Here is a 26,894-nt window from a genome sequence, read left to right as displayed (position 1 = left end):
TATTCACACACAGTCAAGTGATACAAATTCATCGGAACAGTGGCAGTTTACAAAAGGCAGTAAGAACGATTACTTTGAATTGAAATTTAAAAACTCCTAAGTCTGGCAGGCAATTCACTGTTTGGAACAGGTCATGGTAAGGAAGCAGCCTGTACAATTGGCAGTGTACTCTCAGCCATGTTCCTTTTCCAGAGCATAAAATACATAATACAAAAATATACTAAAAGTAATAACGGAGTTTGTAGAAGTGTCTGCTGCAAAACAATTGCTGTTGTCTGATTTTCGATTTATTTACTCCCACACTATATTATGACAGAATACTTGAATAGATGCAGTTTATTTCTAACTTAATTTGAACTTTAAAGTTGATCTTGAGTTAACTGTAAAGTCTCAGGCTCCAATCCTGGAAATATATAAATGACCTTAACTTTGGACTCATGAGACTGATAGATGTGAGGTGAACCCACAAATGAACATTCAATGTCTTGGACTCCTGCTTGGGAGGGAAGTGGAAGTGCTGTGCTTCATAGGATCTCAATCTGGGGCATTTTCCTAGATTTTTTAAACACTTTTAACAAGTCCTCCCTGGGCTATCCTTTTACCTGATAGGCTTGAGTTCATCACATTGCTGGTAGTCTGTCAGAACTGCCAGGTTTTGAGATCTGGAGCTCTGCAGTTAGTTGAGTCAACTGTGGTTAAGCCTCTCCTTCCTTATTTCACTCCTTTGTCTAACTGTACCTGTCCCTTTCCCCTCTCCTTCCCTCCTCCTGACCCAGTACCACCAACATGGCTTCCTTCCATGCAAGAGAGCTGGATGCTCAGCGCTTTGCTGAGGCTGCTCATATCAAACCTCATATGAGGTCCCTGCAATCGAAGCACCATTTCCTTAGTGCTTAGGAAGTGGAGAGACCCGAGTGCAGACATGGAAGCCTGTGCAGACCTTACCAGGTGGGGATGAGAGGCTACCCCTCAGGCTGGCAGGCTTGCAATGAGAATATCTGATGTAGATGCACTGCTCATGGAAAATGCCATCCAGCGTGCCCCTCACTGCGACAGAGGAACACACCACTAGCAGGTAAGTGTGTTTAAGTCCAGGATTTCTTGCTCCTTTTTCTCCGAAGAGCCAATCTCAAAGATAATTTGAGAAAAGAAGTTAGTATTGTTCTGTTTTTGCAGACAGGAAGAATAAGGCACTAAAGGGTGAGTTCATTTGGCCAAGGCTGATTCACAGGTCTCTGCTGCAGTCCCGGCTCTTCACCGAGCTGTTGTTCTCTGTGCTTGTGTCGTATGAGACACGTTCTAAGAAGGGTAACCCCATCTCTGCTCCCCACACAGACACCACGCACAGGGGCCAAGATCCACCTTCCCAGGCACAGCCTCCAGAGAAAACATCAAGAAGGACACATATTGGAGGCCAGAAGTTGGCTTCCTGATGTCTAAATGCCACCAGCTCCCAAGAAGGTCAGCTATGGAAAGATGACCAGGATACTTCTGAGGTATAAAACTCTGTGTCTGCTGGCCACTGCTCAGCTTTGTCGTCGTCAGACTTGTCGCTGTCATCACCACTGGAGGGTTCGTAGGCTGGGATGGCAGAGCCGATCGGCTCCGGCTGCCTGTGATCTGCCTCCGCCTCCTTCTTTTTTTCCGCCAGCAGCTGCCTGTAGCACAGGTTGCAGACCCTCAGGGGCTTGGGGGACAGCCGGGGCATCAGGAACCTCTGCCTGGAGCAGTCTGCGCAGACGACAAAGCCGCACTTGCGGCAGTGGTGCCTGCGGGTGAGCGTGGAGAACTTGGTCTGCGTGCAGCGCATGCAGATGTCCGTCGCCTTGTCGGGGATCCAGGGGGCGGCGTGCTCTGTGGAGGGCTGCCGGCCCGTCTTTGTCAGCAGGTGCCTGATGCACTCCTCCAGATGGCTGATCCACTCCTTCCTCTCCGTGAGGGAGGCCGCGGAAACCACGAAGGACTTCTTGGAGGTTTTAATCATCCAGCGGTTCTTCATCTGCAAGGTGTCTGGCAGCGTCTCCAAAGTGACATCTTCAAGGGGAATGATGTGCTGTGAATTGTACTTCCTTTTGTTGATGACTATGCTGCCATAAACGAGGATGTCGTTGAAAAGGAAGAAAATGCGAGGCTTTGGTTTCTTGCGGCATTCTTTGGTTAAAATCCCTTCTCCTAGAAGGACCCGTCCTGGCACAGCTAAGGGCTGCCCGGAAGCCCCAAAGCAGTTTTCCACAGCAGCAATGCGCTGGCTGTTGATCTCAGTGTTTGCAAGATGGTCCACCATCTCCAGCTCGCTCTGAGGAGAGGAAAATAAAGAGGGAAGTGGTGAAGCTGCAAACATCTGTACCGGGGTGAGGCTGAGTAGCAAATGTATGCACAGGTGAGACGCTCCCAATGCAACCCAAGGTTAGGAGTAATCCCCTTACCACTCCTCACTTCAGTTCGTTACCTTTCTAAATTAAATCTTCAAACTTTCTGACCCCACTTTGCAACAGTCTATACTGTGAGAGTTCATTTTGCAGCAATGGAAGCCCTTGAAGGCAGAGCCAGCTCTTCCATTATAGCTGTGCTTTTTCCCAGTATAACTGTGTGCCCATAGTAAAGGAGGCCAGTTGGTCTGAACCTGCTCTTCTGCAAGCAGAAGTACGTGCTCACGGACTACCGTACTGTGACAACTGAAGGGTACCAGGATCCCCCCTTTCTATCCCTGTTGATGCTGAGAGCTAAGTGATGCTGGGCCAGATGAGGGGTGAGGGATGAGATCTGTGGCCTTGGGAGCAAGCCTCCCGTTTCTGACGGCACACCTGCTGTCTTGAGGATTAGTTACAGACACACACCCCCCAACACCATTTTGGGCCAGAGCTGAGGCAGGAACAAACAGTGCAGTATCACTTGTTCCCCCTGGTTCTCCCTGCGTGACAAAAAAGGGAGGAAAAGAAAAAAGCACTCGCTATGTGGATAAACCCACACAAGTCAAGCCCTTCCTCCACTACCCCAGTTACGCTGGGGCTGCCGGTGCTTCCAGCTACAAGACACATCATTGTGAAAATTGTCTGATCTCTGCTGAAGGGGAAGTGGCAGGCAGCAAGCTCATCCCTTCCCACACCTCTGCACCCTCCTTCTCACACCATCTGGGGTTTCGATAGCCTGCGGTTTTTTGCTTTGTTTTGTTCTGGTTTTAATAGAAAAACCTAGATAAAGGTGACTCTGAAGCGAAAGCAGATGTTTGCTGTTGGTAGTCTGCCGTAAGGAAAGTGCTCTATGCTCTAAGTCCCATTTTTCATTGCACATAGCCCCTCCGGCACTGAAAGCTGCTGCCCGAGGCCGGCCGGCCGCAGGAACGTGAGTCATTTCCTCCTCCAGAGAGGTAGCTCAGCCGTCACGAGGCAGCTGCGAGATCACAGGGACGTGTGTCGCCCTGGTTAGCGGTTCACAGAATCACTGCTGCAGAGCTGCTCTCCACCACTGTCCCCGTCTTCCTTGGTCAGAGTCCCGGTAGCCATAGAGGCTGGAGGAAAAAGGGAAGAGGAGGAGGACAACACACCTGGTCCTGTGCATTTGGGACAATGCTGATTTACATTCTTCCTTCCCCTTCACCTCATATCACCCTTTCGGTATGCCAGATGGAAACCACAGAACCACCGCTTCAGGTTGCAATGTGCCATTTACCTCTGGCCTGAGCCATCTGGCAGACAGACCAGTCAACTCCTCTGAGTTCCCAGAATTTTCTTCTACAGAGCAGGTTAGGATGTCCAGCACAAAGCTACGGCATTGCTTTAGCCCCAGGGACCTGAATGAAGTGACTTACCCTGCAGAATTAGCTTTCATAGAGAACTGTTGTGTGGCCAGTGCTCCTGAAGAGCTGGCTTCTCCGGGGTCTTCCAAGGCCTCCAGTTTCCTTCTGGAAGGACATGGATCTTCAGGGCCTTGAAGAACCAGAATGGATTTGATGGAGTTGGACAGCATCAAGCACATCCACTCATGTGCATGTTCTCCAGTGTAGAGGGGAATTTACAATTAACTGCAATGCTCTGAGCAGGGCGATGCTGCAGCTAGATGGGGTATTATGACACAAGCAGTGGCGGGAGTGATGCCCCATCCACCCTGCTGTTTCAGTATGGACACGTAGAAGTTGTGTGAAAGGATTTATTACTTGCCCTCAAGAGAGGAGAAAGGCTCCATTCCCTTCCTTGATCTGTCAGCCAGAGTGGACCTGCACACTGAAGGAGCTGCTCTGCTGCAGGAATATATATGCAAATCTATTCCATATTACAACAATGCAGAATGTGTTTTTTCTCCCTCTTAAATACACAAATCAGTCTGAAGAACAAACAAGCTGGGCAAACTACAGTCCAGAACTGAACACTAAACTCCCTGACTTTGAATATCTGGAGTTATCCCTACCCTGGGATGTGGTCTCTTGAGGTCCATTGCAAACAAATCCTTGGATGAGGAGCTTTTAAGTGAAACAGCAAGATAGGCACACAAAATAATAAAGAAAAAAAAGAAAAACTGAAATTACAGCTTGGGAAGTTTGGTGTGGAAAGGCCACAAATGCAAGAAAACACTGTCAAGAATTTCTGGCACCAGCAACACCAAGTGGGATAAACCAAGCAGTTAATCCTACTCCCAGCAGCCTCGCTTCCTCATGTTTCTGGGTTATGGAGTCCCAGCTCTCAGCCTGTGTCACTTACTTTTATTTTATGTATTTTAGAAGCATGGTCCGATCTCTCCAGTGAGTATGGTACTTGAGAAAACCCTATTTCTAGGGGTCTCTGTGTACTCGATCCCAGTGGAAATTAAAACATTTTGTCAGATATAAAGACCATGCCTGCAAAGAGCCAGGAAACATAAGCTCATTTTCAGAAGAGTGCAAGCCCTACTGCCGGGACAGCTTTAGCTGTTGTATTGATTTGGGCCCCTATATGGACCAGAAAGCTCTTGGACCTGCTGCATGGAGCAAAGGGAGAAGAGGGTGGACAGGGTATCAACACAGTCCTGCAACGTGAAACAAATGAAAGCCAGATCTCATTACACATCATGCTTCCACCTGCAGGGCATGTCCCTATTCTTCTACCTTCTGGTTTGTTATGTACTTAAAATGCCAGGAGTTAACCAAAGAGAAGCTAACTCTGTCCTGGGAAAATATTCCATGCTAAGACTGTCAGCTGCTGCTCCAGCCTTGGGTATTTCCCAAAGGAGTTTTCCCAGGGAAGCAAAAGCAGAGCGTTTTTCTTACATCTCTCTCACCTCAGGCGTAAATGCCTGGAGAACAGCACAAACACACACTAAGCAGTGAAAAAATGGGAGAGGTGGGATTCACATTGGACAACTTGGACAACTAACTGCATCTGTCTACAGGCTCCCTTTTCAGTTAGTGGGGAGAAACAGCCGTCTGCAGAGGGTGACTCGCTTCATCCCACCACACGTGAGATCAATCCTGCCCCAAGTTCCAGCGAGCACTTAGCTTGAGTAATCACATGCAAACCCATTTCATGCTAATATTGTGACTCACTGCTAAGAATACTTGATTTGGCTTTGGAATTCTATGTGAATCTGGTAAATTCCCCTTTACTGGGAGCCTCTCCCTTTGGAACAATAGTGATAAGGTATAAAAATGAGGATATAGATTCTAACCTATTTGATTTTTTTTTTTTCTTGTTTGTTCAAGTTTGTCCTGTCAGGTCAGCAGGGTCACAGTGCTTATTACTCAATGATGTTTACGCACATGCACCATGTGCAGCAGAAGCTAACAGAGTTGATATGAGGGTGGGAAGATGCACTTTACTAATGTGCTACTTTTCACGGGAGATTTTGGCATAGCAAAGTTTGAGAATGCAGTGAATATGTAACTCAGTGCATACAACTGATATTCAAAGGAAAAAAATACTGTTTGGCACTCCACTCCAGAAGTAAGCAAGCCACGTTTTTTAACAATGAGCACTTGTTCACTTGTGATTATAAACAGCCATGTTGATGCATGCCAGGCAGGGCATTTCATCTTAAGCTCCTGGGTCAGCGAGTCTGGGGTATGTTTTTCAAGTCTGTATGTATCTAAGGCTTAGGTGCAGCAAGGCAGTGAGCAGTTCTACCTGATTCTTCAGTTCCTGCCGTCAAACAGAACTGACAGTCTTGGTATTCGTTGCATACCTAATGCATACCACAGGCAAGGGATGGTCCATGAGTATTAGTGCGCTGACAGCAGATCTGACTGCTGTGGTCTGCTGGCAGAAAATCCCCTGAGCCTCATTTCTCTGCAGCTCTCCCTTACTCCCCCTTTCTGCTTTGCTCAGCTGAGAAGTCTCTCCTGGAGTTAGGGCTGGCATAAGCTATTCCTCACCAAGCGCAGTAAGCAGGATGCAGCCATTTTTTTTGGCCAGAGCAGGCATTTAGAGAAAGAAAAACCTACTTCCTCTCCTTTTCCTGCCCAAGGGGATTTCGGCTTGCCTCTCCCTCCTTCCTGGCATGCTGTAGCCGCTGGGCCACTGGGGTCAACGGGCTCAGGCTGAGGCAACCTCCTTCTAGCTGTGCTCCTGAGGAACCTGATTCAGTACACGTAGGTTTGGGGAATGACAGCCATATCAGGCTTTTGATTGAGAAATGCTGCGATTCATGGTGGAATTTGGACTAGTCAAGTTACTGAGCTGCTTGCTGCTGTTTCTCAGCATGTCCAGGACTTAGGGCATGCAGGGTCAGAACGAGGGGACAGCTGACTAGTGGCTTTTGAGGGGCTCAGAGTGATGCTACAAAACCCATCAGTTGGTTCTTGTACCTGCCACCCAGGCTCAGAGGCATCCAGCTTTGTGCGGGGAGAAGGAAAACCTGAAACTCAAGGAAGAGCCTCATCCCCCCTCCCCTGCTCGCTGTCCACACACACATGCTCAGCAGTGCAGTGAGGCAGCGCTCCACGGGCAGCTCCCCGCTCCACCACTCAGTGTCAACCTGGTGACCGGCCGCTCTCCAGAGACCCCCATAAGGAACTCTTGGGTTTTGGAGCTGGAGGTGATAGGACTATCATAGCATTTTGCCAGGTCACTCATTACAGGCTCTGGCTGGACAAGGGCTTGTGACAGATGACATACACAGGAGTGCTGGTGAGGGTGGGTGAGCACCAAGGCAAGAGATGAACTGTCCATCACTCCCGATGCCTTAAAGCCCATGTGCCATTTAGAAGACATGTGTGGCCAAAGGTGGGGGATTCCTCTTACAACTCTCCAACGGGATCAATTTCTGTGGTTTTGGTACATGGTCAAACTCGGCAACTCGAGTCCTTTCCAAAACAAATAACTAACCCGTCTCTCAGCCCGGCGCTCGGGCCATGCACAGACCAGGGTGCTGCCGAGCGAGTCCCCCGCGGGCGGGACACCACACACGCGTGACGGGAAACCTGCGGGTGGGCTCAGCTCCCAGGCGGGCAGGGCGCACGGCGAACCCTGCAGGGCCGAGTCCTCCCGACGGCGAGCACGGCGAGCACTGCCCCCCCAGCCCCTCCTACAGCGGTCGGAGCAACGGAGCGCAACCGCCAGACCGCTCCCCTCCCGCCGCACTGGCCCGGCGGCGGAAAGCTTCAACTCTTCCAAAACTCTCCCCCTCCGCACAAGCTGCCCGCCCGGCCGCTGCGCTGGGTCCCCCCGCCGCCCCACTCGGTCCCGTACCTCCGTGGAACCGCTCCGGCCGCCTCCGGCGAGCGCTCCCCGGCCGCTCCGCCGCCGGGCCGGCCTGCGCTCCCACAGCCCCGCCCACCCCCGCGCCCGACGGCCAATGGGCGCCGCTCGGGCTCCGTGGGCTGCGGGAGGCCACGCCCCCCTCGCTGGGTGACAGCCAATGGCGGAGCAGAGCAAGCGGCGAAGGGCGGGGCTAAACGCCGCCGAGGGGCGGGGTTTTGTTTTGCGGGTCTCCCCGCCGTGGGGCGGGGCGTGCGGTTGCGTGGTGGCAGGGCGGGAACCGGCGCGAGCCGCTGTGGTCCTCGCTTCAGAGCCGGGGGGTGCTGGTCACTCCGCGGGCCGGGGCCGCTGTCTGGTAGTCGCTCCCTGGGTAGGGGACAGTTCCCCGTTCGTCCCTCCTTGGGCCGAAGCCGCTCCCTGGGGCTGCCTCGGGGCGCCCGCCCCTTTCAGCACTTGTCCGCGGGCTGACCCAGGGTGTGCGGCCCTTCAGGCGCCTTTAAGCTTTTCCTGCATTTTCTCGGTAGCTCACGCCCGGTCAGCGCAGGGGCTGGTGCTCTCGGGGGCACCCCAAGGAGGTCTTTTGCCGTGGCTGTGCCTCCTCGGTGGCTGCGTGTGCCACGGTCTATCCCGTTGCTGCCTGCGGGCGCAGCCCGTGGTTGTCTCTTAGCACCTGGAGGTGTGGGTGAGCTGAGCTCTGGTCCTTGCTTGGTGCTGTAAAACAACCCCTGGCTACCCGGCCTGTGCTGGTCTGTAATTCAGGTGCTTGCTCACTTTCTGTAATAGCTTTTCTATATTTAATGGGAACTGATGGAGCTGTCAAGGTATTAGAAATGTGTTGGTTTTTTTTTTCAGGTTTTCATTTTCTTTGGTAATAATGTGGGCTGGGAAGCTCATGGTGTGCTTCAGAACTGAAGTGCTTGGGCAGTCGGAAGAGTTTCCACGAGACTTTATTTCTTCATGCTTTGTGTCCGATGATCCGATGAGCGTGGACATGGACTCGGCTAATTGCAGTACGTGGCTCCCTGGTGGGGTGTGAGAGAGTTACAGAGAGGACTGTGGGGTTGTTAACAGACTTCTGAACACCTGAGAGAAGAGAGCTCGCTACTCAGGGCAGGCTGCTGGGCTGAGCATTGATTTTCAGTTTTTTTCTAGGGCTTTGGAGTCTTTTCTGTCCTTGTGGGAAAGCAGGACTGAGTGGTCTGTTGGTTGAAGGAGGGGCAGAGCCTTTGCAGACCATTTCTCACTATAGAGCCGTTCAGTGTTGAGCTCAGACACCAGCTATCTCTGTCCCGGCTGCCTTGTGAGCAATCTGCCAGGCCTGGGCAGATCTACCCAGCCTAGAAATTAATTCTCAACAAGTGCTTTTTTACATAAAGCTAAGTGTAAATATACAATGTGCTGAACTAAATGTGTCAGAATTTGTCTTAGCTGCCAGGATAATTCACCTCTAGCCAGACATAGATTATTACTCTTAAAGTGTCTTTTTATTTGTTTAGTTGGGTTTTTTGTTTGTTTTGTGTGTGGGTTTTGTTTTGTTTTCCTACGTGCTAAAATTATTCTGAAATTGCTTGCATGTTATCCTAATCATAGTCTTTATCATTGAGGTGTAGTACTTTGATTTATTTTTCTTGTTGTTTCTCAGTGAGGTCACCTGGGCAGTGATCATTATGTGTCAGCCAAACGTAGCACTGGGTTAACCAAACAGCATGAGATTTGAAGGTTGTTTCTGCTTTCCTCCTCTTGGCTCAGAAGTGGAGGTGTGTTCAGGCAGCAGGTGCACAAGGGAAGGGAAGCCCCAGGTGTGCGCTGGGCATTCAGTCAGTATTAACCAGTTGCATTTGAGAGCTGACGATGGGGTGGTTGTTTTGGAAGCTGCTACATCCTTGTTTTAATGCCTTACTGAGATACAAACTCAGAGTTTGACCAGTAACCTTAAGAGCTATTTGATAGGCAGGCTCAGCAGCTCATTTTTTCCCTGGCTGTAAAACTGAAACATTTGTGAGATCACTTGAAGAAGCCACAGCTCAAGTTACTGTCTTTTTAAAGTCTCTTTACCTTGCTCCAGTTGCATTATCTGATCTGTTGCCTCTGGCATTTTCTCCAAAACCACTTGTTTCTCAGTAGCAGAAATATCTTCCTTAACTGAGATGCAATAATTTCAAAGCAAGTAAAGAAAGCTGCAGCTGCTCAGCTGAGTCAGCCAAAGGTAAGCTCTGCAGGGGAGAAAATGGCTTTTTATTATCTTCTAGTGGCAAAATTACTACAACAGCCTGCAGGAAAAGATTAGATTATAATAGTAACAAAAACATCTGTTCAATTTTGAGCTCAGTGTATGGTTAGTACATGTTAAAAAAAAACCAAAATCAACGCATTTTATAAAATTATTTTGAATAAAATTCAATATTGAGATTCAGTTTGGGATGTTAAAAACTCACCACGATCAAAGCATAGACTGTGTTTTTAACTAATTGACTACATGGGGCATTTCATCAGCCGACAAGACAGGTTTTAGCTATGGAAATTTTATTGAATTGAGCTTGGAATACTGCTATTACTTAATGAGTGAATAAATCAACGTGTGTTCTTTATAAGAGTTACTTGTAAGCATGAATAATCTCTGTCCTATGCTCTGTGAGACTGCGGTGTGCATGGAGGGATGAATGTTTGTGTGGTCTGGCTCCTGGTAGATTCAACTAATCAGCCTATTTTAGAAAGGTATGAATTGCCGTGATTGATTTGTGTCTCAAGCACTACCAGCATCACTCGTGTGCTTTAGAAATGAGGTTTTTACAAGTCTGACAGTGCGGAAATTGGAGCCCTACTCAGACTGAAACTTCAGAACATCGTTTTCTCATGTATCACTTGTCCACATGCGCTGGAACTGCTTCCAGACAAACCTGTTTCAAAGGGTCGTTGTGTCCTCACAGCCTCTCTGGGTCCATGTGTGGGAAGGTGGCACTTCCTGAGTTGTTCCTGGGAGCCTGGCTGCAAAATAATTGTCAGAATTATGAATATATTCCTGAAATCAACCTTGAAACCTGCTTGCTCCTCTGCCTTTTGCATAAGGAGGCAATGCACAATTAATGTGCCTTTGTTTTTACAATGGCCTTACTGTGCTTTGCATGTATGCAGCACTTTAAGGATTTTGAAGTGCAGCATAAATTCTAAGAACTGTTTGAGGTTTTGTACCTTCCTTAAGTGAAGTAAAACTAAAAACTTGGAGAGTTACATATGGTCATATGCAGTGTGATTGCTGAAGTAGGAATAATGGGTTATTTGCTATTGTTTTCAGCAGCAACAGGCTCTGGCTCAGAGTGAATCACTTGGGAGGCTGAGGAACATCCCCCAGAGCTCCTGACTCATGGCCCCATGTGCCTCACTGCAGGGTCATGTCCCAGCTCAGAAATCTCAGTGATAATTGCAAAAGCTGTCGTGTGCAAGGAGCACAAAACCACTCAGCCTTGCAGATTCTAAAGTTGCAAGTTTGCATCACAAGAGCCTTTGTGTTTGCTGTGCTTTGCCCTTCCCTGTTCAGACCTTCAGCCCTGTTCTGCTGATCACATGTGCAGTGCTGTGCTTGGCCTTTAGGTAGAGTTGAATCTGAAATCTTGAACAGCAAATAGTGACGAAGCAGGTAAACAGCAGATGCTAAGTCAAAATGCTGTGCATAAATACGTAATAATTATTTACTCTTGGATGGGTCCTAGGAAAAAGAAAGAAGAGGGTGTGTTCTCCCCAGTAAAAGAAGACACATGTGGTTGTCAGCACTAGGAGAAGGGTTTCAAACCCGTGCTATCTTTAGGCTGTGAGCTGGTATTTGTGTTAAGCTTTGGCAACTGACTGTGGATCTCTGTGCTGTGAAGCCATAAGGTATTTTGCTTGTTCCTTCTTAATTTTAAGTGATAAATAGCAGTGGTGAAACATGCAGTGGGAGAGAAGAATGCTAGAGATTTCCCTGCTAAGCCAATTTCAGTTTTAATAACTTGTTCTCTTCACAGTGGTCTGTAACTGTAATCACAGAAGTGGTTAGAAGATCTGATCTAAAGCTTGGCAAGAGTTTTAATTTCTGTTTTGGATCAGCATGTAATATGTAGTTCCATTTATATCCCCACTCTTAACTGTAAAATACTCAGGGTATTTTGTCACTGAAATGTTCTTAATCTGAAGTCATCTGTGTGTACCATTCTGTGTGATAGAGTATACTGTGAGCAGGAGACATGGTAAAACCTGAAACTGAAAACCATGGGCGAAGGAAATACACTGATTTATGCCCGTGGGGTCAAGCAGAGAGTGTGCAGGAGCATGGTGGACATCAGGAGGGCTCGCTGGACCTCTGGCGCTGGGCATGTGCAGTGGTGAGTGGGAAGTGGCTGCTGCCAGGCCCATGGACGTGCCTTGCAGTGCAGAAACACCTTCAGCATCCCACAGATGGCCCTTTCCGTGCCTCCCAGAGCACCAATGCCACATGTCCCATGGCAGCTCTGTGGCTTCTCCAATGTGGCTGTTGGTTTGAAGGGCATTTTGTAGCTGAAAAGTGGGTGGATCCAAGCAAAGGAGGAGTAGTATTGTTTCAGTGGAAAAGGCTTTTTTTTTTTTTTCTTTTAAATCCAGTTTACGTAGTCTCCATTTTTTTCAGGTTGTGTCACTAACCCATGCTTTCTTTCATCCTTAACAGCATGAGCTTCATGTTCATTTTCTGAGTGGATTGATCAAGTGGGTCAGTCGCCCTGAGTCTCCAGGTTGCACCCAAGAGCTGCCCTGTACAGGGACGTATGACGGGGAAAGTTCAGAAGTTTGGTCTCTTCAGAGGAGGGGGACAGGTGAGTACACACTGACGAACAAGCAGTAGGTTGGGCGTACTGCCAGATAGCTAGTTCTGAGCAGCGTTCCCTGATAATGGGAGCAGGTTCTAGTTGAAATATGAAAGGGAGAGGTGAGAAAGAGGTAACAGAGTATGAAATGTCAGAACTGTGAGAATATGCAGGTATCCAGTGCAGAGAGGAATGTAATATTAGAGGAAAAAAAAAAAGCATGAAATTCATGTGGAAAAAAGAAATGTGTCTAAAAAGGCTACTGAAAGCATTTTGCACCATGCTATGAGGGAGTGTAGCATCTTTTGGGCTCAGCTCCTTTCAGACTAACATCATTCTATGCATGTTCTTCATCTGAACTCTTCCTACCATTGCTATTCTATTTAAACAGTGATCTCATATTCAGAGTATAAATCATGGTGAACAATTAGGTATTTCAAACATTAAACTTAGGTAGATTAGGCATTTCAAATATTTAAGTGGGGGGGAAAAAAAAGCATAGGAACAAGAGTGTGATAATCATCAGTTAATTTAAAAAGATGTAAATGTGTTCACCTGTGATTGACTGTTTAGTCATAGACATCTAAAAGTGTTTCATTCATAAGCCCTGCTTTGCCCATGGATATAGCTTCTATTTATGTGAAGAATATCCTTTTCTTTGGAACTGCTGCCCAGGATGAGTGTGTGTGTCACTCAGAAAAGAAAAATCATCCCTTTGTAAGGGACCCACGCCTTGCCCCACATCCAGTGGCTTTTCTGTAGGAAGGCATCTACTGTGATTGCCTGGAGAAGTTTTATGCATCAAGTGCATATTGCAGAGAGCTCTGTGAAAGGGGAAAATTAAAAAAAAAAAAAAGGAAAATCCATGTTTCCTTTGATGGTCTTCAAATATAAGGGAAAACAGAAAGGCAGTGTTTTTTTTCAAGGTGTTCTGCTGACATCCTGGAAAACAGGAGAGGAAGCCTCAGCTTGGCTGCGATTCCCATCCATTGGCAGGCTGGATCTTTAAATGGAGAGCTGCTGAACTGAAGGAGAAGCTGTGGGGATTTCTTACCAGGTGGAAGAGGTTGGTTGGCTTTTACAGAGTGCATTGCTGCCTGGGCTGTGTAGGGTATGAGATGTGGTACAGGCTAGGGTGCAGAGGATGTGTGAAAGATCACATCTTAATTTGTGAAGTGTAAAAATTGTTGCCTGCTTGAGAAACCAGAGGGATTTTGTGTAATGAGAGGTGTGTTGTGGGCTGTTGAGGGACATCTGAAGGAGGAATTGAGGATTCTGCTCTGTATTTGCTGTGCAAAAATTGTCCATGTACATGTGCCACCATCCTGCCTTTTTGGGAGTGGAAGAACCTGCAAGAGTTAGTGTTTTCCTGAGATTTCTCTCTTAATGATATACTGAAATATGCAGGGAGCTTTGTTTCTTGTTTTCTGTGGTGTTTTTTTTGTTGTTGCTTGCTTGTTTGTTTTTGTGTGTGTCTTAGAATGGATTATTTCTTCTCTAACTTCAACCCTGAAGAGGATCAGGGGGAGGCAGGGGAGGACACCACAGTTTGGCACTGTACCATTTGAGCTGTTTGAATTCATTAGCTTGGGAACCCCCACAAACGCCTCAGGCTGTGTACCTCCTCATGCACCCAACTTGGGAGAATCTCTTACTGCTACTGCATGCATTAGCCTTCATTAATACAATTAGCATAATAGCGATTAGGATTTATTATTCCCTACAAACAGATAAAGCCAGTAATACATATCTCAGAATCAAATTCCTCAGCTTCTTGTCTTGGGATTGCTTTATTTTGGCATTGTTTGCTATTTATATCCTTCCCTCTCCTAGAAGAAAGCAAGCCACTTAATTGTAAAACTGTTTGGGTCAAGGAAATGCACTGAGATGATCTTTCACGCATGCTAAATAGGTGAATTGATCTATGGGACCCACACAGCTCAGACAGCCACTCAACAGTCGAAACTGCGAACTTCATCTTCTTCAAGCACAAAAGCTACTTAGTTTCCCCATGTTGAAGACTTTTTATAATAGCAGTAAGACAACTCGAGAGAACCATCTAATATTAACTCCAGGGAGTAATCATCTAATCACAATCTGGGGGTGATTTGAAGCACTCATCTGGACCAAATGCCTCACAACACCCCAGGAGTGGTTTTATTGCATGATAGCAGTACTCCATTGAGCCTTATTGCTTAATTAAAAACAAATTCCCAAGTAATTTTTTTGCCTTTCCATAAAAACACAGTAGTACATAGCATGTATAAAACATCCATTAAATGATGGTAGATGCAAATTTACATTGTGAGATACAATCCGTTTCTTTACCACTTGGGGTTGAAGTTAAATGTAAAACCATTTCCTATAATCTGTGCACTGCTGTGTTTAGAGAGGAATAAATATGGGAAAGGGAGGTTCATTGTAGGATGCCTTGTTTTTATTAAGTGATATGTTTGGTCTCCTTACAAAGGATTTCAAAGTCTTGTCCATCTTGCAGGCACGGCAGTCAATCCTGCAGGTTTCCTCAGCTTGCCCTCATTTCAGTGCAGATCTACAATAGGAATGCTGTATTTCTTTCTGGGACTTCCATCTTTCTCTGAGTGGAGAGAGCACAAACAGTGCAGGTGATGTATTTGGGATACATCTAGCATGCTACACAAGTCCTGCCTGCGTGTCCTTTGTGGGTTTTGTAGTCTAATGCGGATTAAACCTGGTAGATGCATGGTACAGGCACCTTAGGTGGTTTTGCTGCACAGCTGACCTCCGAGTGCACTGGGTGCAGGACTGAGATGTCTCCACCTCCTGCAGTTTGAGTGGGACCACTGCTACAGCTGTGGCTGCTCTGCAAAGGACCCAGATTGCAAATGGCAAGAATATGAAAGTCCTTTTTGTTGATGTTGAGGGGTTGTCCTGCCGCAGCCTCCCAACCCACAGCTCTCTTACGCCTTTACAGACTGCTTTTCTAGCCACAAAGTGATTCCCAAATGCAGCACTCCCCTGAGGACTTTGAGTACTGTTCATATATTACAGGCAAAGGAAGCAAATGCAGGTTTTTAAGTGATTATCCAAAAATATGAAGAGGGTGATATAGACACTGGTCAGAAATCCTGGCAACCAAAACTGTAATTGAGCTTTTGGCTGCAGTACTGAAGTAAATGGTGGGAGAAAAAGGTTTGATATGACATTTTCTTCAGATTTCTCACTCAGGGTGCCTTTAAGTAATTGTGAGACATAAACTTGCAAGTACAATTTTTTAAATTAAATCTGAAAATAGATACTGTTACTCTGGCTTTTCCACATGGTGAAGCCTTTTTGTAGTATCTACAAGCTTTGTGTAGAGGATGACACTTGTGTCAATCCCACCTGCTGTGGTCTCCACTTGGTGTAACATATACCATTCTTTTTTTCCCCATCAAATGGTGGCTCCCCAAGGGCTGGTGGGAGGTGAAGCCACGTGTGAATATCTACTGCTGATAGCAGGTTGCAGCATTCAGGGTTACAGAGGCAGCATGCTTTGTCCTGTATTTAAATTTTGTAAAAAATAAATGCCTTTTTGTTTGGTGAGCCACTTTGCTAGAATGCTTTGCTGACTTCATTTTTAATATCCCATTAGAGAAATGTGAAGTGTTGTGGTGGAGGATTTGTTATAAAGAGGCTTTGGCATTGTACTAAGGAAGTGTATGAGATTCTGCTGCCTGAGATCAGTCTGAAAGAGTGGCAAAAAGAACAGTTAAGTCTGTGTATTTAAAGCAGTTCTGTAGTAACTTGGGACATTGCCAGGTCAGGAAAGGACATGGAATGATCTGACAATGTTCTTCAACAATAAACATTTTTACCTGAGAGATCTCTGCTGGCTTTATTAGGAATGCCATTATCTTGCTTTGATCTCTCTCTCAGACAGTCTGCACATACAGCTGACACGGAGCAAATAGCCAACAAAGAAAAGCCCTAATAGGCTTTAATACATTTAGTGAAGGGTTTCTCTTCTTGGATGTCATTTTACAAAGGCTCCTTTCATCTTAATGTATCATGGAGGTGGCTGTATGCAGTGGGACAAGCATACGCTGCCAGCTGAGGGGCAGGTTTAGCAAACTCGCTGTACCACCTCTCAGTGTGGAGCTGCGGGGGGTCAGAGATGCTCCTGCCACTGCTGCACCCTGGATGTATCCGCAGGGCAGCAGGTGGGAACTGCCTGGCACGTGCTCTGAGGGGGAGCAGCTGTAGTACAGCAGCTGCCACTGGGTTGGTTTGTTTTTTGGGGTTTTTATTTTTGGCAAGTAGGTTTTGAAGCAGAACCAGGGGTTTACTGGCCTTCAACATAGTAAGAAAAAACAACCATGCCCTACCCTGTGGCAACTGGTCACACTGGGCAGCAATGTACTGCTGGCAAAGGCATGTCTCAGTCACATCAAATGTGTGTCCTACTCTGAGTGACTGCCGAAGGGTTTGCAGAGTACAAACCTAGCCTTTTCTCTCATATGAGCACATACTTTTAAGCTTTAGGGCACAGGAAAACATTATCTGCATTTGTTTGGCCTTGTTAACATTAAGAGAAGTTGAGTGTCTTACACTGAAGGTTTTGGGACATGTATGACTTCCTTTAAGGGTATATCCTTTCATGAAGGAGATGAAAAGTGTGATATTGTAGCAGTTGGAAATGCCTGCTTTAGTTTAGTTCTGTTTCCTGATTTCATTTTGACATGGTAGGCAATTCAGAAAATATATTTGCAGTAAGGGAAATTCAGTTGTTATGGAGACATCTGAGAAAGGCAGCTGACATACGGTAAGGCATGCACCAGATTAGCAGTTCACACAGACGCAGTAAAAAGGCAAGTTCATGTAAGGTAAGGGAGCAGTTTCTAGGCACTGCCTGATTCTCGGGTGGTTTTTCTGTCACAACAGGAAAAAAAGAAGTCACTTTAGAACTGTGAGCATGTGGCTCCATCTTCTGGTACCAAAGCAAAATGTGTTGTTCTGGGCACAGGATGAGGTGAGGAGAATTCTATAAAGTTTTTATAATAGCTGCAACAAAAGCAACAACAGTAATAATGAATTAAAATAATACCTGTGCCTCAGAGCCAAGTCACAAGATATTAATGTACTTTACACGAAGCTACAAACTATTGTGCTGTGTAGGAAGAAAACTGTCTTTTGAAACATGCTATGTGTGTCCCCAGAAGTGGCTTGTCTTCCACAGCACACCACCTCTCTCCTACACAAACATGTTTGATCAGAGCGTGGACTGTACCATCAAAGCTCGATGTCTCTGTAGATGCCAATATTGTCTCCTGCTTGCAGCTGTAGGATGTTTTTCTTTGTTTCTCTTTCTCCAACAATCTCTTTGGCAAAGTAGCTAAAATTATGATACGTTTTCACGGAAACGCTGGGTAGAAATAGGAGTGAATGGTTCTTTGCGGTAGACTGCCAGAAGTCAAAAGAAAATAAAGCTGTTTTATCAATTCACCAAACAGTGAATGTTGTTACGGTGCATATTGCGCATGCTTAATTGAGCTTGATTACTCAATCTGTTCACCTTAGTAACTAATTTTGTTTTAAACAGAAGTCATTGTTCAAAACTAGATGTTATCATTCTCTGGGTAAGCCTTGGGTTTTCAAAGTAATCCTAAAGAATTGCACCAACTTTGCTTTTTTTTTTTCTAAAAAAAAAACCCACCACCACCGCAACAAATCAGTAACAGAGGTAATTATCTGGATGCAGTGTTGTCGTAAAGTGATTGTTACAAGTCATTGCAAATAGGAGGTATTGCACTGTGAATGCAAAATTAAAATATGGATCATGTGTTTCACTTATTTTACTCCTGTGCACCTATATAAGTATGTACTTTTTTTCCCCGGATATTGAGCCTATGATATAATGGACACTATATTCTTTGTATGAAGCATTAGTTTTCAGTCCAAACTACTGCATGGCGGAACTGTGAGAATGAAGGTGAGAGAATACGAATTTAATGGCCTCATGGCTTCTGCCTGTACTTCTGCCACTCTTCCACTAACACGAGTGATGAATTACTTGTGTGCAGCGCTTATCCATGGGGAGAGTTGTGCGGAGACTTGCTTGGAAAGGATGTGTTCATGTCAGTCCAGCTCCTGTATGGAAGGGAATCATATCACAAAAATAAGCCTAGCCAAAGTTTCTCATCATCATGTCATCCTGCTCACTGGTGATTCCAAGCTTTGATTTCTAGGGTCTGTGGCTCTCTCCTTATTCTGTGGATTATTCTGAAGGAATCTACTCACCTTTCTGAAAGATGTTCATAAGGGTAGCACCTTTCACTGACAATGACAGTAAATAAATACTACAGACTTCTTTTATTAGGAACTATTATACAAACCCACAGCAAATCTTGCTTAGAGTATGTTTGATAAATCAGATCTCTTGCAGACAGCTGGAGATTGTTTGCAAATCCCCAGCCAGCTTGTTTTGTAGTCGTTGGTACCATAATTCAGGTTAACGTTGTTGCCACTTTTTACTTGCTAAAACACATGTGGTGCTTTACTGCTGAAAAAAAGTGGCTGCCTTGGAACAGAAGTTCTTTTAAAACCCTTCTTGGAGGTTTGCTGTTTGAAGAAACAAATGTCAAATCAACTGTCCTAGCTCTGAACTGCCATTCTGAAAATGCAGCTGAGAAAAGAGATTACTTGGGCACTGTGATGGGGAGTGCTTAAGAATCTAGATGGGGAATTCTATAGCAATAGAGACCTAAAATAACAAGTGGAACAGGATAACTTTTAGCTTTCCCGGTAAAGATTTGCTTAAAAAATACTAGATCCCAAGTGAGAATGCTCATGCCAAGTTTTAAATCTCATTTGAATTTTTATAGCTGTTATAATCTCTGATATATAACCTTGGAAATAGGGTCTTGTAACAGAAATGCTGAGTCCCTTGACTATTGCCTCACAAAGAAGAGTTGCTGTAATAGGCTACAATTCTGAGACAAGTTTGCAAGGCTGGCTTATGTCTGCATATCATCACTAAAATGGGTCTAAGTTGGGCTCTTCACATTATTTGAGGGTATTTGTGTACGTGATCAGCCGAATGCAGCTGTTCCAGTAATGTCAGCCTTCTGAATATTACAGGCACAATCCAGCATATCCTTATCCTCTGAGATGTTGTCACAGGGAGAGGCTTGGAGCTTGGACGTGCTGTCATGAAGAGCTTATTTTCTTTTTTTCTGTCCTTATTCTTCTATCTTTCTGTGCTGAAGAAATGAAGGTTCCCAAGGAGCATGGGCTGCAGAAGGATTCCACGTGCCAGTGCTCTTTTCCCTCTCATTATCATACGCTTGCAATCAAACTCTAATTTTTGAAATAAAAAACCTGCAGGATTCTTTATTGGGACTATTAAACCTTCAATCTTCATTATTTAGGACGGCTACTTACCTTTTACTCAATGAAGCCATAATGCAACTGCTCCTATAAAAACTATCAAAATGGCTACTGTGGCAGTGAGTAGATTTTCCTCTGTGTAAAATAATCCTCTGTGAGTGAGACATAACTATCATTTACATTAATTAGGCAGCCATATAATGGGGTGTTCAATCGCTATTACATCATTTAAATTCTTCAGTGAGCACCTCAGCCACCCAAGAACTATCCAGCTGAACATTTCTGAGTCCATAATTTTGAAATAATCCTTTAGAGGAAGAATATGCATGGCAGAGTGTTGCAGACAATTTCACCAAAAAAAAAAAAAATCATTTTATTCAGATTTATGGGATTATTTTAACAGTTGCGAGAAATGTGAAATCCTGTTTTTTCCCTCCTTCCCAGAATAACAGTGCTATGAAGCAGAGTCCATTTGGGGGCTGCTAGTGTGTGTACAATAGAGTATGGCCAAAGAGTGTGGCCACAGGTCTGTGTTGGCAGCTGGACCCAGGTACACAGGGAGCACATTTCCCTAAACATTCTGTTGCAAGCCTGGGACTCCTGGAGTCCCGTGGCTCAGCTGAGGAGCCCTGACTCAGACAAGTGAGTGCAGTCATGCCTGAGGTTTTAGTTTTGAAGTCTTAACTTGTGCCTTTGACAAGCATATGAGGACTTTGGCATTTATATTCAATTTTGGTCATTGATTTAAAATTTGTGAGGTCAAGCCGAAGTCCTTTGGCATTTCTGGTAATTGCATACTTCTCAAACTATTACATGAACAATACAATTAATGTTCTAGCTGTAATATATTATTATATATTTTTGTATATATTAAGATTAGTGTATCAGTCAAAAGTATGCACGTATGTCATGACTCCAGGAGCTCATTCTGAGACTTGAAAGAAATAAGACTGAATTTATTAATACACCAGGAAGAGATTTCTGTTAACAGGCCTGTACTGCAAATCTTTAATGTGCTGTTCAGCTGCATATAGAAGGTGATGGTTATTAGAAAACTGGTCAGTGCCTGAGAGTATATGAAGATAACATGTTTTAAATCAGTGTTGTTTGGCAATAGTTGGGTGCTATGGGAATAGTTCCTAGCAGAAGCCGGGGCATGAAAGTAATAGCCTAAAAATAGGCTGGGGAGCAGGGCAGGATAGAATGTAAAGTCTTTCTATTAGAAAACACCACCAGTGCTTCCAGGTGAGGTTTCTAAACCTGAGATTTGTAAATTATGTTGAAAATAGGTAAGCCAGGTTTACATACTTTTTATGTACACACCTCAGAACAAGCAGTTTCCTTTTTCAGACTATGCCAGCCTGGCATAGCCATACCCTGCCCTTTCTTTTGCAGTTTGATAGGGGCATTGTTTTAGTAAAAAATACTGTTCATCCTTGCCAGGATTTCTCCTTTACAAAATGCAGCTACTTATTAAGGACAATGTCTTGCTGTTCCAAATTATTTTAAGGTTTGTTTAACAAGAGGTACTTGGTCAAACGTTGCAAGAGGCTTAGAAATTATTTCTAACCTCTTGCATTGACATAAGTCTTCCCAGATCTGAAACATTAAAATAGACGAAGTCTGCTGGAGGGGTGACCTTGTCCAAGACTTGAGAATTCATTTTAAAAGGCTCTGGTCCGAATCAGAATTTTATGTTCGCTCTATGCTTCTCTAAAACATTGGATGGCTTGAATATATAGAGTTAACGTCACCTATATGCTGCTGTGGTTTCAGTGATTTAATATGACTTTCTTGGGAGGTGTTTGGGGATTCCCATTGTATTGCTACGTAATCCATCTTTTAGAGGAAGTATAAAAAACCCTCAAATAGAAAATTCTGTCTTTTCTTGGATATGACTTGGTTTTAATTTCAAGCATTTGCTACAATGAATTATTCTGAGGTTTCAAACAGAAATTGTTTGTTTTCCCATTCTTGCTTAAATATTCAAAATCCAGTAGCTAGATTGTTTACAATTGTTTCAATTTGGATTGGTTATAAATATATATATACATAGTAATAGGAAAGCAGAAATGCATGTAACATAGTGAGACAGTATATTGTTGGTTGTTGTTCATTATTTGCTGGTTAGCTTTTTCTTTAGTGAGAGTTTATATATAAAAATAATGAAAAATGTGTCTCTGCTGCATGCAGTTCAGAGCTGAACATATGAAGGAAGAGGCATATTAGAGACAGCTGTGATTAGATCTCCAATTTTCTAATATTAAATCTATTAAGTATTTACTGCGTCAACTAACGAGGAGATGGGGGGGCCACGAATCAGCAGGGGAGGTCTGGTGAGTGGTGGTTTTGATGTTACCCAGTTTCTATGAAAGCTCCTTCACAGGCAATGCGGGATTTAATGTGTTGTAGTGAAAGGTGAACACAGGGCTGTGTGCTGGAGAAAGCAGATGGGATGGGGGTTTGGTTCAAGGAGCTGATGGGTAGACAGTGATACCAGTGGTGTGTGGTAGCAATTTAGCTTCAGTGATTTATGGGGCTGTTTGGAGCACCTCACAGTCATTACAAAAAGGCCTCTTCAGGTGATTTACCAACTGCAGTAAAGGCATCTTGAACATGTTGGCTGTTCAGCTCTCTTGTTATTCTTCGTTTGTCAGCCGTCTTTATGTGCTGGTAGCATGTGATTACCTTCCGGAGACCTCTGAACATCTCTTCAGCGCTCCTCACTGTAAATAATGAATGCCTTGCTATTATTTATCGATGGGGAATGCTAGGCAGCATTTGTCCTTTTAGGTTGCTGAAACAGTTTAAAAAACAGAGATGCCAGTAGCTATGGGAAATTGTATCGTGTTCATCTGTGTGTCCATATGGTGTGTCCTTCACAGCACAATGAAACATGATTGTGCTTGATTCCAATTTGTATGGCATTCCCATCAATGATGTCTATTTAAGACATCCATTGAAGACCCTTAATGTTAATTAACCGGACTGCGCCAATAAAGTTCTATTAGCTTCCCCCTATTAATTTAATATTATAGGCATTTAACAGATGCCTTAATTAGATGTTACACTGAAGGCTATGAGCAAAATTAAAACTAGGTAATTGTCCTGAAAGTTTCTGCTGATTTATGCTTTTCATCACTTTGTTTGTTTTCCCTTCCAATGTCTCACAGGAAACCAAGGCATTTAATTTCAGAGAACACAGAGGATTACTAGGCAGAATAACTTGGGTCTAACAACTTTAACACATCTTGTTCTTTCTTCATGGATACAAATTAATTGGGAAAAGCTTCTACTCTTAGACACTTCTGGGGGGTAATTTAAGCACAAGATTGAATGGGGATCATTTCCATCTTGGAATTTGTAGCTTTGTATGCTTCCCTCTTACGTACTGTGGTGTGTTGCCTGCACTCTGGTGTGACAATATATATTTAATATAGACACACCTGATTCTGGTTCATAGGGACATGGTTTAGTGACTGTTTACAGTTGAGCAGTATGATCTTGAAGGTCTCTTCCAAACAAAATAATTCTAGAATTTTAATCTTAAAGTAGTATGTTGCTGGTAGGCAAACAGGTTGCAGAGCTGCATTACAGATTTAGTATATTTTCACACATATACATGTTACCTGCAACTATTAACCATAGGGAAGGGGATATTAGAGGTAAACATATCAGTTGAAACAACTTGCACATGCTTGCACCAGGCAGAGATGATGATGTTGGCCCAGGAACAAGGATATAAAAGAGCGGTTGTCATCACCTACAGTCTCGTTATAAGCATATAATAGATAAAGCCCAGCTTATACAGAAGGCAACAATAACATTTATCCCAGAGTTACAAGATGTAATTTTCATTGTGCAAATTTACGGTTATAAATTGAAACAGAAGCCATGTAATCAATACTAATCGTGTAAGTTTAATAAAAGCCAGAATGTTATATACAAATAACAAATCAGATACAATAAGCTTCAAAAGTCTGAGAGACTGCTTTAAAGAAAATAAATATGTCATTCTTCAGTAAGAAGAAATGCTTTACAAATATTCCATTTTGGAGCTGCCAGAAAACCTGGTCTATAAACTGCAAGATAACAGCAGACATTTCTATTAATATTTCTGATTTTTCATGAAATCATAGGTCAATAGTTCCTTTCAACTTGAACTTTTTTGCAGATCGCTCGCTTGCTCTAAGCTGGAACTTGCTTCCATAGATGTAGGAAATGAATCCATCAATCTCCAAGCTAAATACATTGTTAAGTTTGGGAACAACTGAAAATGCAAAAGGAAAGAAATTAACTAAAGTGGACTAACATAAATCCCTGTTATGAAAATATACTGACATACCAGGGGGTATTAGTCACACACAGACTTGAGGTTTTGCCACATCTTTTTTTAATTGCTTATTTCTAATAAGAGAGTTTTTGGTAAGATATTGGACTGCTACATGGTCAGTAAGGACTGACTTCTAAGCAAAGAACTAAATGCACTTATTTAAAACAATGTAGTCAGAGGTCTAAGATGAATAGTGTGTTTAAGAAATTTCTGATTATTCCAGTTGTGAAAAGCACTGAAAAAAACCTTATACCTTTTAATTTGTCCTCCTTAGTGATAATTTTGAAGACGTGTTTAAATTCCTGTAGAATGATTCCTGTTATCCCAACATAAGTGGGGCACTTTGATTTTGTGACTGAAAGAACAGAAGTGTGTACGTATTAGAAAATTTCAGATTCAGGCAGTTTATTTGCTCTTCTACAGTTGCCTCATGATTTTAAAAAGTCCTTTGCGATATTCTGAAATAACGCAATTACAGTAATCATGGGTAAAACTTGCAGCTAATGTTTGCAACTACCAGCAGGTTTCTAATGAGTGGTTGAAAAGTAATTAGAATTGGTCATTAGAGAAAGAATCAATCAACATACAGTCTCAACTATGTGACTCGAGAGTTGATGGTACTGAAAGGAATTTTAAAAAACACGTGAAATATAGGAATGTCTACTGAATTTCAGGTGGTTTTGTAAAAGAAAACAAGCAGAGTACCTGTAACAATAGCTCCATGGAGATCGGCTTTCAGCAGCTTGCTCTGAACCATCTGTGGTTGCCTTGGAGAAGAGGGAAAGAAAATTATATGGAAAGTTAGGTTTACAAAATGTGACCATGACTATTGAAATCATGGCCAAAGCTTACAGAAATAATACTTACCGAGTAACTGTGATGTTTCTAGCACTAACTCAGTAAAATAGGAAATACCTACTACATCAAAACTACACTAATTTTAAAATATCTCAACTTACGCATCTGGTTTAAGCCCGTGACAAAGGTCTCTGATATACTGTTTCCAGAGTTCGTGTAGGGGTAGAAAGAGCGCGTATCTGCAGTAAAAAGAAAAAAAAAAGCATTATACAAGAACTTAATTATTAAAAAAATCTATTACTTTCTGAAGTAAGCCATATTTACAACAGAGTTAAGACTAACATAAGTTTTGTAGGCTGCTCTCATAACTCAGCCCAAGAGGTAACCTGCTCCAAATAACAGGTCTGCTTTATAAAAAAGCACAAACTAAGTATGTTTCTCTCTCTCAACCCAAATCAGTGATGTGTTTTAGAGGATCGGGCTGCGTCTCAGATGAAAGAGATTTCTCCTCCTCACTTCACGTTAGCAACAGCCAGGGCTTTATTCAACATGCATTAGTGCAAGGAGCCCGATGCAGTTTTGACTCTGGTCACAGGCAGTTTAACTTTAAAAGCTTAAATCAGAGGTGACTGTCTTTGGGTTTAATTTCTTGTCATATTTAGCTACAGAAAAGGAAAGCGGACCAGTAACAGACAAATTAATTTTCCGGCTATAGAGACAAAATGATTGTTTTCTCATGGTGAAATGCCCCAAACTACTGTTTGTACTGAGTGTTTCGTAGCCAGGTGTACGTGCTGCTGCTTGTGCAGACTTTCAAGGTACTTCCCACTTTTACTACACAAAGAAAATATTTAAGATCTTACCTTTGCTGTTCAGGTTCAATTTCAAAAAGCCGCATTTCTCGCCTTTGCTTGGCAGTAAAACCTTTCGTTTTCTTCCTCTTTGGCTTTGTCTTTTTTGCGGAGTAATGCTCCAGAACCACCGCTTTCCGAGTCAACATGTCCTGGATGGCTTCATCCTTCATTTTCGGCATGCTGCGCTTCAGGAAGGCATTTACAAACGCCTTGGCCTCTTCTGATCCTTGAGGCTAAAGATATTTTTAAAGACACTTTACAAAATTAAATTTTATTTAAATCAGGAGTTCGCTGCTGAGTTGGCAAAATCCCGCCCCCCTCCCCCGCGGCTCTCCCACGGGCCGCGGCTCAGGCGGTACCTGGCGGCACTGCGGGCCGGTCCGGCGGTCCGGCAGGCGGCGGTACAGCTCCCCTGCAAGGGACAAGGGACAGACACAGGGACGGAGCGGCGGGAGCGAGCGTGAGGCGCGGCGGCCGCGCCAAGGGACCCCGCGCCCACCGCTGCCCGCACTCACCCTCCATCGCGGCGGCCGCCGGCGCTTCCGGCGCAGCTGTGACGACAGCGGAGGCGCCGGCCGTGTGTGGTGTGTGTTTTGTTGGGTTTTTTTGTGTGTGTGTTTGGTTTGTTTCGTTGTTGTTTTTTTCTCTGATGTGTTTGGTTTGGTTTGGTGTTTTTGTTTTTGGTTTTTTTTTAGCCTGTGAAACAAAGAAACAAACTTAACAGCAGAGTCAATTATAGTGTTAAGCAGGCATTCTTTATTCTATCAGATCATCCTCCCTAAGTGCTCCAACGACTGGGTGCTCTTGGCGTTGCTTATATTCACGCATATTAATATCAATTTTTAAACATTTTAAACATACAATATATAATAAAAATAATCGATGATGTTAGTTAGAATTGTTTGGTTTCTTACCTACAATACCTCTATTAATTATTAGTTAGATATAAACTAAGCACTCTGCGTCTAAATAGTGTGTTACTCAATCTTCTGTCGTCATGCAGAAGAATCTTAAACTTGAAAAATATCCCCTCGTTTTGCAGGCGGTCAGAAAGCATTTGTCACGTCAATTGGTTAATGATGGGTAT

The 26,894-nt window shown here is 44.0% G+C and overlaps 2 protein-coding genes across 2 annotated transcripts; both read right to left on the bottom strand.

Moving 5' to 3' along the window:
* Nucleotides 1-1,462: 1,462 nt before the first annotated feature.
* On the bottom strand, nucleotides 1,463-7,680 carry PLEKHF1 (pleckstrin homology and FYVE domain containing 1; the record flags this gene model as incomplete). Its single annotated transcript, XM_080352094.1, has 2 exons — nucleotides 7,656-7,680; nucleotides 1,463-2,296 (listed from the first exon to the last, which is right to left on the bottom strand). The coding sequence occupies exon 2, from the start codon at nucleotides 2,282-2,284 to the stop codon at nucleotides 1,463-1,465; it is 822 nt and encodes a 273-aa protein (XP_080208220.1). The 5' UTR covers nucleotides 2,285-2,296; nucleotides 7,656-7,680.
* Nucleotides 7,681-23,809: 16,129 nt separating this feature from the next.
* Nucleotides 23,810-26,251, bottom strand: POP4 (POP4 homolog, ribonuclease P/MRP subunit). Its single transcript, XM_080352331.1, has 6 exons — nucleotides 26,167-26,251; nucleotides 25,817-26,040; nucleotides 25,115-25,192; nucleotides 24,861-24,922; nucleotides 24,409-24,510; nucleotides 23,810-24,092 (listed from the first exon to the last, which is right to left on the bottom strand). Exons 2-6 carry the CDS (start codon nucleotides 25,984-25,986, stop codon nucleotides 23,956-23,958), a joined length of 549 nt encoding a protein of 182 aa, XP_080208457.1. The 5' UTR covers nucleotides 25,987-26,040; nucleotides 26,167-26,251; the 3' UTR covers nucleotides 23,810-23,955.
* Between the last annotated feature and the right edge of the window lie 643 nt (nucleotides 26,252-26,894).

Source organism: Nesoenas mayeri (assembly GCF_963082525.1).
Source record: "Nesoenas mayeri genome assembly, chromosome: 12".
Lineage (NCBI taxonomy): Eukaryota > Metazoa > Chordata > Aves > Columbiformes > Columbidae > Nesoenas > Nesoenas mayeri.
The sequence above is the reverse complement of the archived record's forward strand: the minus strand, read 5'-3'. Positions and strand labels throughout refer to the sequence as shown.